This window comes from Podarcis cretensis, assembly GCF_951804945.1.
Source record: "Podarcis cretensis genome assembly, chromosome: 2".
In the NCBI taxonomy this organism is placed as follows: Eukaryota; Metazoa; Chordata; class Lepidosauria; order Squamata; family Lacertidae; genus Podarcis; species Podarcis cretensis.
The window spans coordinates 80,891,328-80,907,794 of record NC_137171.1 but is presented as its reverse complement, the minus strand read 5'-3'; the positions used below and the strand labels follow the sequence as shown (position 1 = coordinate 80,907,794).

At 40.5% G+C, this 16,467-nt stretch overlaps 1 protein-coding gene across 3 annotated transcripts in view; it reads left to right on the top strand.

Moving 5' to 3' along the window:
• Positions 1–439: 439 nt before the first annotated feature.
• The window catches only part of PTPDC1 (protein tyrosine phosphatase domain containing 1), a 32,376-nt gene continuing 16,348 nt past the window's right edge, over positions 440–16,467 (top strand). Inside the window, exon 1 of one of the 3 annotated variants that reach the window (XM_079965017.1) lies at positions 440–665. Coding sequence is in view for 2 of the 3 variants with exons in the window: in XM_079965015.1 (XP_079821141.1) it covers positions 10,198–10,300 (103 nt within the window). In the remaining variant the exon portion in view is untranslated. Of the gene's footprint in view, positions 666–6,031; positions 6,090–10,099; positions 10,301–16,467 lie in introns of those variants that run through there. The other 2 variants (XM_079965016.1, XM_079965015.1) reach the window with 2 other exon arrangements.

The following is a 16,467-nucleotide window of genomic DNA, read 5'->3' as shown; positions in this document are numbered from 1 at the left end:
GATGTTGATAATGGTGAGAGCTGTTTTGACAGTGGAATGGACTCCCTCTCCATCCTTCGAGGTTTTTAAGCAGAGGCTGGGTGGCCACCTGTCCTAATGCTTCAGTTGAGATTCCTACATCGCAGGGGGTTGGACTAGATGACCCTCGGAGGTCCCTTCCAAATTCTTTGATTCTAAGGGCAACGAGGCCCAGTTTAAACTTAAGAGCGCTCTTACTTTTTGCCTTGAAGCTACAAAGCACCGCTGGACGAAGCGGGAGACGGTCAACCAAACCCCAACAGCCCCCCCCCCCCCCCGCCGTGCCAACAGAGCACGGGCGGCCAGCATCTGGCGCTGAAGGAAAGGCCTCCCTCCGCCCCTCCCTCCCCGGTTTCGTTTTTCCCGCCGGCCTGTCACCATGGCAACAAGCCCAAGCGAGGCCTGGCCTGGCGGGCCGCGCAGGCGCACCCGCGGCGCTTTTTTTTGTTCGGAGGCCGCTCCTCTTGGCTTCGCCTCGCCTTTTCAACAAGCCGCCGCCTGGAAGGCGGGACGGGCCCTCCCATCCCTCGGGCCTTCCCCAATGCCGGCCGGGCCCGGCACGGAGAGGAGGTCCGGGAGCGCCGGATGGGGGGTTTCTCCGCCCCGCCGCCGCCGCCGCCGCCGCCTCAGAAGCCGACCGTGACGAGGTGGGTTCGCTTCCGCCGCTTCGCAGGATATACTCCCGCGGCGTCTACCCCCCCCCCACACAACCGGAGGGGGCGGCTCCCCGAGGCGAGGCTCTCCCCAGCCAGCCTCGCAGCTCCCCCGGTGCCGCTTCCTCGGTTTTCGGAGCCCTGAGTTGCACCTCTCTCCCCCCCCCACCACCTATAAGCTTTTCTCCCACCCCACAGACGGCTTCCTCCGCTGCCCCTGTGCGCTTCTCAGGTGGCCATCAGGGATGCTGCTGTGTGGGTCACTCACACGCTGGGCGGCCACCTGTCCTGGATGCTCGGGTTGCGATTCCTGCACTGCAGGGGGTTGGACTAGATGACCCTGGGGCTTCCCTTTCAAACTCTACGATGCTTATGATTCCATGACCCACCCACTCATCTTCCAGGCTGCTTCCCCATATAGGTAGGGTTTGCCTTTAGTTCCTAGGCAGCGTCTCACTCCAAACAGGCGAGCCCTCGTCCCTTCAGTGAAATGCTCAAAAAAACTTGGGGCGTGGGGGGAAACAAACCCAAACTCAATCGGGAAATCTGGAGACAAGAGGATGAGGGTTCCTCTCCTCTCCTTCTAAAGAGGCACGGTGGCTGCTTGGACTCATGCACTTTGGCAATCGGGTGCTTCAGACTTTTTGTGGTGTTTCAGAGAATTGGCCACCAGATGACAGTGGAAAGATAGAAGCTGTGGAAAGCAAAAACCATTTCAGACAACTTAACACTCCTAAAATACTGTCTCCTGTCTGATCAGAAGGTACTTTGTCACCTGCCTTTGTCAAGATGCAAGGGATGTAACTTGCATTAAACTTGCATTAAATCCATTTAGTGTGGATAACCTAGGTATTTAGGGGATGTTTTCTACGGACAAATAAAAATGCTGTGTAATCCTTTATGTGATGAAATGATAGGAGGGGGTACCTTTTTGTATTATATGCAAAAATATCCAAGCACTGAATATGCAGTGCACTCTAAGGCAGGTGGGGAACCTTTTTGAGCATGAGGGTTCCCTACCCTCATGGGTGAGGCTCTTGTGCTGGTAATGGGCAGAGTAAGAAATATAAATTTACCTTTCTGCAGTAGACTAGTTTATTCACATAAAAACATGCAGTTCTAAGAATTCTGTTGGAGTAGAAAACCTATAACTGCCTTGGAAAAAATAACTGATAATTACTGTTTCTTTAAACTTTAACACCTATGCATTTCTAGAGAAGCCAAGATAAATGTTATGGGTGATATCCAGCTAAGTCATACTCAAAATAGACCTATTGAAATTAATGGACTTGATTAATTTCAGTCTACTCGGAGGCCGTGTACAATGTAGCCTTTGCAAATCACAGGGCTCATTTTCTTACAGTGTTCCTTTATACATAGTGGTTTGCAATTGTACACACCTTCCTGTGATAGTATCATCTAAAATGACAGCTCCTATCTGTGTTGTCTGTACATGTTTTCAAACTAGTCTGCAAACTATTCCCTTCCCCTCATTTGGTATTTCCACAGACTATAGAAAGAGGGGGTCTGGAAACTGGTGTATTGATGTACAGATGATATATATTGGTATACAGAGGCAGCTAATAGTGGCCACTAATGAACAACAATGGGTTGTATTCAATGAAGTAGCCCTGCTTAGAGTAGCCCTAAAGAAATTAATCGACCTAACTTAGTCAGTATTCATTAATTTCAGTGGTTCTCATCTGCACTTAAGTTATTTGTCAGCAGGACAGAGAGAAGGACCTCTCTAGAAGATCTCAATGCCTAGACAGGCTTGCAAGGAACAAGATGGTCCTCCAGGTAGCTGTTGAGAAGCCCTTGGACATACTTGGGAGTTATTTCTTACACGCTAGCAATTAAAAGTCATCTAAAGCTATAGACAACCCTTTGTGTTTGTGGTTTTTCATCAGCTCTGATAATTTAACTATTTTTTTCCAGTTTATGAAGGAAATGGGCTTAGGTAAGGGAATTGATTCAAACATGATCAGTTTTTACTTTTGCATATTTGACAGCTCACAGCTTTACTGGCAGTGTCAAAAGCCTGATTTTATTTGTATCTCACTAATGGCTATGGGAAGTGTGTTCTGCTTAAGTTAAAGCTTTTCCTTTACATGTTCACTGATTATACTTGTGCTTTTAAAAACAACTTGCATCTGCCCTATTCTGCCAGTAATTTTTCCTGTAGTCTAGCAGAAGCTTTTTAACTTCAGAACCAATTGCAATAACATTAGACATGCTAAAAGTCCCATGATTTCAGTGGGAGATAAGCATACATTTTGTTCTCATGTTGAGATAAATTAGATTTAGAAATGCTCAATCTGGATAGAATTGTACCACTGTTTGACAATTTTAACGATGAGTTACCATGGCCTCCCAATAGGGTTAGTGACTGCACTGGTGGGATTTAGCAGCACTGAAGTATTGTGCTTACTCAAATAAGTAGCTATGACCTAAGACACAAGGAGTACACATCTTGGGTAAGCATATGCGGTGTTATTACATAATAACTTCTTCTTGAATCTTTTGCTCTAGAAAAAAACATGTTTTTCATTTGTTGATATTTGTGTTTGTGCTTCTGGTATTAGAGCTCTTGAGGCTAAATGTTGTGCTTACTTAACCTAGTTTTGTTTGACAGAGCTATTAGAAAATAAATAAAAAGTGAGTGTTTTCACATATACATTGTTTTTACTAATTAATTAAAAAAATAGTTATCTGGTTCTGGTTTCTGCTTTGATTTTTTTTTTTACTGTTATTCACATAATAACAGCAATAAAACTGATTAGCTTCCTAGCTGATTATGTGGAGCTAATTATTTTTTTCTTCTGCACTGTTCCCTTGACTCTTGGTGCTTAGAAAGAACTTATTGTTTCTAGCAAGCTTTCATCCCAGTTAGTAAAAATTGGGCCCCAGGCCTGTGGGATAATTAATCCCAGGGTGATATATACAAGCAATATATATAAGGTGATACATACAATTGCTTTTGAAGCAATTTTCTTTCCCTTCTTTCTCTTATCAACAGTTTCTGTAAAGTCCTTTATGGTAGCAAGGGAATATATAAACAAGTGACGCAATGCTTCAAATTTCAGAAATTGGCTGGATGCAACCAAAGTTCTGAAGTGCATTGTTAGCTCTCTCTTTTTAATCCGTTTTTTTAAAAGTTGCAAGTTATTTCTGTATGCAGTTGACTGTTCTCATTTTAATATGTTTGAACTGCATAATTATCTCAAAGAGATTTCTTTTTAAAAATTTTATTTATAAAGTACAAAAGTATAAAATACAGAACTGAAAAATAAAAGAAAAAAGTGAAAGAAAAAGAAAGAAAAAAAGAGACTGATACTTGATCACTATCCTGTTTAGGTATAAGTGTACTGTAATATATGCAATGACCCAATAATTTCAGTTGTTTATAATCCCAGTGTCTTTGCTGGCCGGTCAAATATAAGCATTTAGCTGACACACTATTTTCCAGGCTTATTTGCTGTTCAGGCAGGAGTTTTCTTGCTTGCATAAAACGAATAGATATCTCCTCCTAAAGTTCTGTGAATATACGTTACTGTATTCCAAAGAGAGTAGGCTAGGGTGAATACAGTGGCAACTATGTGCTGTATCAGCTGTAGAGAAGGAGCAGCCGGAAGGTCAAATAAAACTATGCAGTAAAGTTCACTTCTGTAGTGTGTAGAAGAGTCACAATTTCAGCCAGTAGGAGTTCAGACTAGGACTGGGGAGACGCAAGTTAAAATCCCCACTGTGCCATTAAGCTCTTTCTGAGTTGCCTTGAGGCCAACCACTAGCTTATTTTACTGCCCAGGGCAGCAGACACTAATAAAAAGACAATTAACAACAAAATAAAAACATATTTAATACATGCATCGTCTTGGACCATCTTAGTCTAAAACTTGGACCATCTTGGCTGTGAGTCCTGGAAGACCCGCTCCATGCCTTGCAGGCCTTTTTCCACCTGGCCTGGGAGAGCAGGGCCCTGACTGATTCCAGCTACAAAACCTGAGGCTATTGAACAGACTCTTGGGCTGGGGGGTTTAGGGAGTTTTGTCGGTTTTTTCAGCTATTGCTGTTAATTATTTGTATCTTTATTTTAGATCTTATGATTTATGTGGAAATTGTTTGATTTGGTTGTGCATTTTTATATTTATTTAGTATTTATGACTACTTTATTATGTTGTAATTATTTATTTTTTCCACTTTGTAAGACGTCTTGAGCATGGGTTGAACTATGGAAAGGCGGCATGCAAATAAAATGATGTATGCAGACATTTCTGTTTTCTGAGGCTAATTTGGCTAATACCTGCTCTGTGTTTTATCTGCTGCCTTATATTACTGGTGACGTTTTGGTTTTATTGTATATTTTACTGCTTTATTTCTCATACCACCCAGGAATGTATTGAATGAAGGGCGGCATACAAATGTTTTTTGAAATAGAAGAGAATGAATGAATGAATTTACCAAAGGGATGCCTTACAAACTTGCCTTATCAGATGCTGGCAGCTGCAGTTTTTAAAAACAAAACAAAACAAAACAAAATAAAACAAAATACCAGCCTGTTATTTAAGCTGCCTAGTAGCCATGAGGTGAGTGAGTGGAAAAGGAAGGACCCTTTTTTATGCCCAACAGATTGCTGGATGAGGGTCTGAGCTCTCCATCGCTCCTGTGCCAGCCCCCAACAGGCAAGTAACATTTTTAGGGATATATACAAGGTTGCTTTTACCATGCTCAGCCTAGTTAACTTAGCATTATCTTCCAAATTCTGTGTTTAAAAAGTCACAGGAGGAAGCAAAACAGTCTAGAGAGGTAGTATGAAAACATAATCTGTTTTAATATAAATATTATCTTATAAATATTAGCGTGTGAAACTATAATCACTGTTCCAAAGTGAAAAACTTCATTTACCTCTTAAGAATAAAGGGGTGCTTTCTAGATAAGAAAGGCATTCTTATTTCAAAATGGTTAACTTCATTTTCCTTTTCCTTATTAACTTTTAATATAAGTGTTCATCAGGAAATGCTTGTTGGATACCTAAAATTACTGAATTAAGGTGTGTATCTTAATTGGCGGTTTTGAATTAATTAACTTCAAAAATAACAAGGAAGAATACCGCATTGCAATGGCTTACTATGACCTGTTTGTTTAAAACCTATTTATAATATAGGCCAGGCCCAAGAAAGCATTATTTGGGATAATTATCTACATAGCACATTTAGTGTTCCGCATGTAGGTTGAAGAGAAAGTAGGCTGCTACTGGCTCCTCCCAGATTACCATTTACAAATCCAATTAACAACAGCAGAAACTGCAGCACCCAGCAGAACCCTTCTGTATTTCTACACTGTGCCGTTCTTGTGATTGGTCAAAACTGGTAGTAATGAAAGGATCAACTATTACCAATTCTTTTTACTGGGTTACAGGTAAGGCTAGCAAGCTGCAATTACTGTGAATGGTCTACTTGTAAAATAAGAGGTTAACTTTAATTCTGGGCATTTGAAATGTTCAAATACAAGAGAACTGTAAGCATAGAGGACAGTTCTAAAACAAGTTTTATGATAAAGCTATTTAATGCATTTAATTGTAGAACATAATTATTCTAATTCCCATGTAAAACTGGAAAAGGTGGAAAATGTCAGCTTTTTTTTGTTTGTTTTTGAAGCAGTTAATGTATTCAGTTTTCCACACTCTTTTGTTACAGTTTTCTGTGTTAATTACTGGCTGGAAGCCTGTTCAAGATACTGTAAAATATTTGAAAATTGTTACGTTGCGTCCTGCCATAATAGTACTGACAGTGGATTACTTACTGCTAATTATTTTCTGTCATTTAGCATTCAAGTTCTTGCCGTTAATACATGGCAGTTTGAAACACTGAACTATCATAGAACACCACGTATCACCAATTAAATTGCATGTCTTTATTCCTTTTGTCTGCATTTGGTGCATATAAGCAGCCCTGGCTCTACTTAAACATGGTGCTTACTGATTAAGTGAAAATCAGTTGTGACTAAAACAGATGGTGAATGGTTTTTCAGCAAATCAAAGACAATTTTCAACTTTTCTTCTGGTCCTTGTCTTACACATAGTGATCATTTTTCTGCCACCATCTTACATAATTAACCTAGATATTTAGTCTTGTACCTTGTCTTTCATCTTAGGACAGGGATTGTACTGTGGCTGGAATGCTCCTTTTTTTTTAAAAAAAAAGTTGGGTACATAAGCCTCAAGAATTGTAGTTTATGTACTTCCAGTTTTGTAATTGTGAGACTGAGGGGCTATAGCTGTGTATATAGAGCTTAGGCACAATGGTTCTTTTGCTGACCCTCACCTCAGTACACCAATATTTCTGCTCTAGAAATGGATTTCTCTGACAGATGTGGCACAACAACTATTAGCAAGCCAAGAAAAGGACTCAGGAAGTTCACGTTCCATTTACGTGTGTCCTAGTGACCTTTTGGCCAGTATTGAGCCAGCTATGATTCTTAAGCTCACTTTAACAGCTGGCAGGCAGCGTTGCAAGCGTGCACCTTTGGCACTTGCCTTATTTAAACTGCTGTTGCTATAGATGTATCACCATCTGTTCTTTCCATCAGTTGCAGCTGTATTAGCTAATATCTTTTCAGCGAATCTCTCTGGCAGCAGAGTACTGTATCCCCCTAAAACTCTTTCCTTTGGAAGGCCCTCCCAGAGCAACTTGAGAGACTTCTGCCAGAAGGAAAAAATAAGTTGCTGGAGTGAGAAAAGGCACCCATGGACTCTGGCACTGGCTTCCCATTGCCTGCAGCAGTGGTTTGAGGCAGCCCTGGTGAGATGCCTTATGGTGGCTTCCTCCTCCTGCTGTCATGGCTTTGCGTTTCCCCATTTGCCATTGTTTCAGTGTAACTGCCCTTTCCTGCTCTGCTTGTCTACCCAACTTCTTGCTTGGTGAATGGAGCAGCGGACCACACTTTTCTCTAGGAAAGTGGTAGTAGCCGTCTTTGTGCTCCGCTACCAAATGGAAAATGGCGCTGGCAGGAAGTCAGAAAACAACTCTGTTATATGATCACATAATGCATAAGTTCCTTTCCCACTTCCTGTCAGTACCATTTGTGAAACAGATGACAAGTAGTTGGTTGCTCAGGCTGCAATATCAGTAAAACCACTATCTGAAGCTGTGCAGCTGGATTTTAAATTGCATTCCTTGCAACTTCATCACTTCCAAGCAGTGGTTCTCCTGAGATATTTCACAAAAGCATAACAAGACCAAAGGCCCATCTCGTCTAGCATCCTGTTGCTACAGTGATGGACCAGATGCCTATGGAAACCTGCAAGCAGGATAAGAGCCCCATAGCACTCTTCCCATTTGTGTCTTCCTTTATTTTACTCAATACAGTATACACACACAAAATAAACAAATACCGCATTATTCTCTGAACTGTCCTGAGACCTCCGGGTATAGGGAGGTATATAAATTCAATAAATAAAAATAAATAATAAATAGCATCATTTTACATAGCCTTAGAGCATTAATGGTCAGTACAGTGGTACCTCGGGTTAAGTACTTAATTCGTTCCGGAGGTCCGTTCTTAACCTGAAGCACCACTTTAGCTAATGGGGCCTCCTGTTGCTGCTGTGCCACTGGAGCACGATTTCTGTTCTCATCCTGAAGCAAAGTTCTTAACCCGAGGTACTATTTCTGGGTTAGTGGAGTCTGTAACCTGAAGCCTATATAACCTGAAGCGTATGTAACCCGAGGTACCACTGTATAGGCTCTCTACAGACATGTTTGTGAAATTAGGGGGAGAGATTTGCTATCAACTTCCCTTACATAAGAAAAGAAAAGGGACCAGGTTTCATCATTATAACACCTTTTGCTACCCTTCTAAGCCCAGTTAATCGCTCTGAAATAGCTACGTTCCAGATATTTTTGAATCAAACTTCAAGGAATAGCTCAGCCTGGAATTTCCAAAAATACGCTATACCAAATGTGCAGCCGTCAGTAAAAAGAAAATTAGATCTTTCTGTTGAATAGTAAGATCAGAATCTAGATTTAATGAGAGCAGGGCTAAAGCTAGATTTGGTGAGAGAGGTGTAGCAATTTTAGAAATGATACTGAAGACCTTTGTCCAAAATGTGTGGACAAATTTACATTCCCACCAAGCATGAAAATATGTTCCCCTATTCCCACATCCCCTCCCACAAAGAGGGGATAAGGATTTGTTGATTTTTGCTAAGCGAACCGGAGTCCAATGCCACCTTCAAAGAAGCTTCTTGAAGGTGAGATGAAATGGTTCTTAAAGGTAGGGTCCTCCATATGCCTTCTGACTTATTATCATTATTTGCCTATTTCAGTCTCTCATACTACGTGCAAACCTTTTTCATTCCCAATGTAATATTCCATGAGCGCACCATAAATCAATGAAACTACACCTTTCATTATCACAGTGGGATTCAATACACCTTGTTTCAAATGTCATAAGAGAACGAACAACTGCAAATGTACAACATTGGAGAATCTGGAGTCCGTTGGGGTGCAGATCATTTAGATTTTCCTTTAACCTTTCTTTACCTATTGCTTTGCCTTTATAGAGTGATTATAAGCCTCTGTTTTTCCATTCTTTATATGCCAATATTTATCTTCTTGTTTAAAGGCAGGATGGTCTAGAAAGGGAGTTACCGTAATGGAGACGTTCCAGGGGCCAACATTTTCCTTTGATTTTTCCATGTCAAGATTGTAGTTTTTTAAAAGGGATTCAATTCCCTTTATCACCGATTCTAATAATTTTAAGAAGGGAAGTGCTCAGAATGCTGGCATGACGGGGGCAAGTGCAATATGGACCCAAGGATCTTCTGTTTGGTCCCAATCAGTGGGATTAATGATTTCAATTGAAATGCCACTTTATCTACAACATGCTGTTCCATGTGTAGAGTTTGTGTGTTCTTCACACATGACCCTAAAACATGCTTTGAGAGACGGGGACTTTTATAATAATTTAAGAATAATTTATTATTTATACTCTGCCAATCTGGCTGAGTTTCCCCAGCCACTATGGGCGGCTCCCAATCGAGTGTTAAAAGCAATACAGCATTAAATATTAAAAACTTCCCTAAACAGGGCTGCCTTCAGATGTCTTTAAAAAATAGGATAGCTGCTTATTTCCTTGACATCTGATGGGAGGGCGTTCCACAGGGCAGGCTCCGCTACCGAGAAGGCCCTCTGTCTGGTTCCGTGTAACCTTTTGCAGGAGTTACAACTGAGTGCCGTTCAAAAGATCTGTTTGAACAGTTCATTCATACCACACCAAAGGTTTCTTTGGATGCTAAAGAGAAGAATCCATTTATTATATAAACAACAAAAGAAATAACGGTGCACCATAAATATAAAATCACAGGTGTTTTTGAACCAATGTCTTAACACATCCATACTCTAAAGAAATAAGTGGCCCTAATCTACAATAGAAATAAAACAGTGGACCAATTGCCCAACACAGTAAAAGGCAGTTCCCTGTGTTACTTGTTTTTCTATATGCTTGGGTTGTTATCTGTTTGATAATGCTTTCTGCTATTTTGCTCGGAACAGCCTGTCATTTCCTGGATCTTCCCTGGATCCCTTTTTTAAAAAATGGTTCTATATTGGCCACTTTCCAATCCTCAGGTATGGAAGCTGATCTTAGGGATGTGTTACTTTAAGAACTCTGAGGATTTGTTCATTTTTAATTTATCGGTAAGGTGAGAACTGCTTACCACTGTTTGCTTCAGTTCAGGCACAAGAATCTGGCCCACGTTTTCTGCAGTGAAAACAGATGCAAAGAATTAAACCAGTTTCTGATTTTAGGAGTCTGGAACTAAAAGTGAAAATAAATAGCTGTGACTATGGACTGGCCAGTACAGTTAAGCACACTTTAAGCCCATTGAAATCAGTCAGCTTAAGCAGGCTTAACTCTGTGCTGGACTGTAGCCGGTGAGACTTGCATCCCATGATAGGACTTGTGTGATAAGGCTGCACTGTTTCGTTGCCTAGCTATATTAACAGCAAGGATACTCCTGCTTAGTGCTAACAAATAAAATGTATAAAATAGATATTTGGAGAGTTAATTAAATTATATGGTATTAATGGTAAGACAACAAAAATGGATTTTGTGAGTTCTTGCAGTAATAAAGAAGAGCCCACCATTTATTACGCTGTGGTGGGAAGACCTTCATACCCTTGCTACCTATTTGGATGGCTTATATTGAGCTATATGTGTAAACTAAGATGGGTGTATTGAAAGTTATTGTATTGTTTTCCTTTTATTTCCTTTTAATAATTTTTCAATAAAAAAGCAAAAGAAATTACTTTCTTGTGTTTTAAATAGTATCCCATGTGACCTATTTTGATTTCTAAGATTGTGTGTAAGCATTTTTTTATACTGTCTATATGCCAAGTTTAATCACTGAGAGTAAGTGGAGGTGTGTAGACTTGACCCAACCGTGGATGAGTAAAAAAAGAAAGAGGTAATGTGATTTATTTATTGATTTATTTTCTTACATTTATTTCCAACCTTTCTTCCATCATGCAACCCAAGATAAAGTTTGTGTGGTTTTGAGGTAGTCTCCCAACCAGGTACTGGCTAAACTCAGTCCTGTGTGGCTTCAGTAAGGTGCCATACCGTACCCTGAGAACATCAAGATTCTTGTCTGTTATATAACATCTCCACTATCATTACCCAAAATGTTAGCTAGATGGATACAGATCGATACATTGTGGATTTATAATTCGTTGAGATAATCAACAGGTAACTGAAAATAAATTCAGTAATTTTTCGCGAGTTCCATTTTTGGAGGGTAAATTCTGACTCGGATGCCTTTCGCCTGCTAACTAGCACTCTCCTTGTGTGCCAATCCTGCCAGGTGCTCCATGCTTGTGGAAGCAGACTTCTGTGTTGTGCATCCCTTGTAATATAGAGTTGTCAGCAGCTGGACTGAAGAGGAATGGTGGGGATCGGCCCCCCCCCGAACCTTCCTGAGAACAGGAGGACAGTATAGATTTACAACAGTGGTTTGCAGAAGGTCATAGTTCAGAGACTGGAGAGGGGAGAAGCTGGGAAATAATGGGAGAGGAACAGCAGGAAGAGGATGCACCAGGGGAGAGACAGCTGACAGACTCAGTGTCTTTAGAAATATTCCTGAACCGCCCCCCCCCCGGACCAGGCGGGCATTGAGAGTAGTAGAACAGAAAGCTCAGAGGCAGAAAACTCAGATCAGCTGACGCAGGGATGACATAGAATAGAAGAGATTCAGGGGTGGGACGCCATTGTCTAAAAGAAACTGCTTTTCTTCGTCTCTCTGTGAATATTGAATAAAATATTTGGTAAGAACTCTTCTTGTTTATCTGCTTCTTGGCTGCCACCGGGGGAGGGATTTGATTCCCTGAAGCCTGACAAGAGTTGTGTTTGTGGCAGAGAAATTCAAACCCCAGCCAGGCAGGGGTGGGAGATGATGCAGTGGCATAACCACCATAGCATCCACAGCTGCACTGCTCATGTTGACTCGAATGGAAGGCAGGGTAGGCAAAAGCCCGCTCTGGACAACACCAATCTGGAGTTGGCATAGTCTCATTGGGCCTGGTGCTGTTGGGTGAGGGAAGTGGGGCTGGCTGGGGATCCAGGAAAGCCCATACCAGTTTAGCCCCATTCCTGGAGCTTTCCATGGGCTACTGCCAGTGAGAAGCCTGCCAGACAGCAGAGCAGCGGCTGGAATATGGAGCAGTGAGCAGTGCAGTAATCCTGGTCTAGGTGGAGGGAGATCTCCACTCCATCCACATGCATTCTAACCCAGCAGATCATAGTTTTAGATTGCAGCCTAACTAGATATTGCATCTGCAACCCGCCCTGTCTAACAGCAGAGCAATGTATGTAGCCCTTTCAAATAACCACAATTCTACTGATCAGGTCAATCGGTTGTTGAAAGTTCCCCCTTTCTGTGCTTAGCAGCAAATCAGTGGAACTTTGTCTATAAAGGCACAATTCGGCTGCTCCTTGCAGATTCTGTTGGATCAGAGAACTGGGACACATGTGGACCTGCTCTGATGGAAATAATTAGAGCGAGGTTACAGCCTTGGTAAAATAATCTGTCAATTTATAAAGACTGAAGCAGAGTTTCCATTAAGCATTTGAGTCTTGAATCTTGATTTCTGACTCACTGCTGTTTCAAAAAATACTCTCAAAATTGTTCACTAAATGGATGAGGGATAAAGAAGGAAGTGCTGTCAGTAAAGAAGTAGGATTAGAACAGTTGGCCACTTGTGCCCCTGTTCAGAGACTCTTGCCTTAATATATAGGAACCTCAGCATCATTTGCCACAGAAGCAGGGGTAATCTAGGATTTAACATATAACCTCTTTAACCATAGGAGTGAATCATTAATTTAGCCCAGCAGCCTATTCAAAACCAATAAATTATCTGGCTAGGCAATAAAGTTTAAGACCAATTGTTAAAAACAAAACAAACAAGGAGTAGTGAGTTCATTATGTTGTGATGAAGTAATAAGAGCAATACCAGTGCTGTAATCTTTATCTTGTTTGGATAACTTCAAGAATGATGAAAATAATCTGAAGACTGTAGATTGCCAAGAGGGAGAACAGCCACCCGATACAAATTCTGTCCATTAATATGTCCCATTAATTAGTTCCAAGGAAGAGAGCAGCATGTTAGTGAAATGTTTGCTGAATGGTAGCTAGACACAAGCAGTGGAATAATGTTCTATTATAAACCATTTGATAGTATGCTGTTTCTTAAGAATAGCACAATAGGTGCCTTGACCATAAATGATGTGTTTGTTCATGAGGTAAATAGGTAATATATATACGTATTTGTATGCTTTATTTCCATTACATGTGTTAAATCAACAATGTGGGGAGGGTGTGGTTCAAAGTGAGGTGACACGTTTCTATTTAACCATGCTCCCGAGATTAATGTTTCTTAACTGTCATGGCAATGGAGGTGCATGTTGCATGGATAAATGTAGTTGATCTGATTAGTCCAATAACCTGACTATCTAGAGCCATGTGGCTTTATTAGCTCTGCAGGAGAATTAGGAACATGGCCTGAAATAACATGGAACATTGTTGTCTAATTATTCAATACCTTCCAAAATTATTTACATAAATACGCAATGAAACATTTGTTGATGCAAGCCTTTTGTTGGTAAATATAAATAATAGCTGTTTATACTCTTTCTGTTCAAGAAAAAAAGACTTTTTGTAACGTAAAAAGAAAAAAAAAATACTTCATTTTATAATAAAAAATAAATACAACTTTCATTGATACCTTCCTGGCCACCCCAAGAAACCCATCACTCCTCCATTTCTGAGATTGGGCTGGCAGAGTCCATTTTCCAGCCACTGTACGACATTCATAGAATTGTAGTGTTGGAAGACACCCCAAGGGCCACCTAGTCCAACCCCATGTAATTCCCAAATCTCAACTGAAGCATCTATGACAGATGGCCATCCAACCTCTGCTTAAAAACCTCCACTGAAGGAGAGTCCACCACCTCTTGTGGGAATCTGTTCTACTGTCAAACAGCTTTTACTGTCAGAAAGTTCTTCCCGTTGTTTAGTCAGAATCTCCTTTCTTGTAACTTAAATCCATCTGTTCAAGTGGGAGAAATCAAGCCTGCTCCATCTTCCATGTGGCAGCCCATTACATATCTCCTCTCAGTCTCCTCTTTTCCAGACTAAATATACACAGCTCCTTCAATGGCTCCTCATAAGTTTCAGCTTACGTTGTCTTATGCAGAGTCAGACTATTGGTTTTTCTAGCTGTATTCTGACAAGCAGTGGCTTCCCAGGGTCTCCTGCACAAGCCTTTCCCATCATCGTGTACCTGGCCATTTAGGTATTCAAAACGAGAGCTACCTGGACACTAAGCTGTATGTCCCCTACTTCAGTCTTCCCTTGTCTTGCCCTGTAGTTGAGGCTGTTAAGTTAGTGGTATTGTGTTAGCCCAGGATATTTTGCTGCATGAAGCCGAGTCCAAATGGTGCCTCTCCTATTAGGGCTAACACTTTGCAAAGTCTTGCTGCACCATTCAGGCACTGGTTCCTGCCTGGATCTTTGACTTGCCACAGTGCTGTCTGAGATAGGTTACTTCACCTTTCTGCATAACACGGCCTGCCCCTGAGCCTTCATGTTCTCCATCTCAAGAAATAAAAAATACCCCTCTCAGACTTTAATACCCATCAGGGTTTTTCGATAACACATGTATTATATTTCAGCTATGCGTGTTTGAAGAAATGTAGCAATTTTGACAACTGTTAATGAGGATGAAACACCTTTATATATAGATAATAACTGAGCAATGCTACAAGAGGGGGGAATTGTGTTTCCTGACAATTTTTGATGTGGATATGCAAGTGAAGTTCTAAAGAGCTCTTGTTTTCCATTGTGATTAGTCATCACACTTTCCTTTCTCATATAAATGCAGAGGTTGAGCATTACTCATAGTACAGAAATTGGAACTGGCTTGACAGTAAATTCACCGCGCGCTCTCTCTCTCTATATATATATATATTAACCAAAACTTTGTAGGTTTCTGGAAGCCATTGAATAGCATTGTCTGTATAAAAGAAAATGCATATTTAGGAGTGAGGGTAGAAGAAAATAAATCCAAATTTCTGTAAATCTTATTTATTTATCCCCTGCATTTCCAAAGTGGCAAACTATACATAGGCCTAGTTTGCATGATCCAGTATGTCTCCTTTTACATAATGGGGCCACACAGATGTGCAGGCTCCTGGAAGGGAGCTCATAGAAACTTTGCTCCCCCCCCCCAATCCTTTTTCTTTTTTCTTTTTTATAACTTTTTATTATTTCGCACACAAAAATGAAATATAGAAATAAACTAATATCCATTACCTAGCAACTAAAAAAGAAAGGAAAAACAACAACACATTAAATAGTGCTTACAATACGTTTAACATAAAAGTGACTTTTTTCTGTATAACTGACTTCCCTTCTACTCCTTGCTTCTATTTCTCATCAATTATTCACTGCCATATTATAACATGTTTTGGTTTTGATATTATTTATTCTATCCTCGGTTTTCCATCGAACTTAAAACTCCTGCTGAAGTTATTCAAATGCTGCTACAGACTTCAAACTGTCGTTACTATTTTTCAGATAAATTTTTAAAACTTTCCATTTTGAGATAAATACTTCCTTTGATTTATTTTTTATTCTTTCTGATAAGTTATCTAATTCTGCATATTCAATCATTTTTTGAGTCCACTCTGATCTAGAAGGGACTTCTTCGCTTTTCCAATTTGTCGCAATGAGTATTCTTGCTGCAATGGTAGCATAAGGAAAATGTTCCTTTGCTTTTTTTAGGGATATCCAAATCTGTGATTCCCAGTAGGTAAGCCTCTGGTTTTTTGCTGAAAGATATTTTAAACATTTTTTCCAATCCTTTTTCCACCTAGCCATGCTGAGACTGTAGCGAGTTGTCCGAACCAGGGTTTTTGGTTAATCTCTCTCCTAACCATGAGCTGCCATCTAGAAGAAACCATAGTTTGGCTTAATGTGTTGTGCAAATCAGGCCAATGTAAAATGTGTAATTATCATTCCAACCCATTAGAGAACAAACGTACTAAAACTCTTTAATCATATGTGTATTTTTTCATGGAACTAGTTGTCAGCACTGAGAAATGCACATTAAATACTATTCTGGGTACTTCTACTGATTTTATGCTTTTTTAATCACATGTTCATCCTTCCTTTCCTCCAGAGGAGCTTTCAAGTGCCTCTTGTTTGTTCTCACATGTATGTAAATGTGACAGAGCGGCT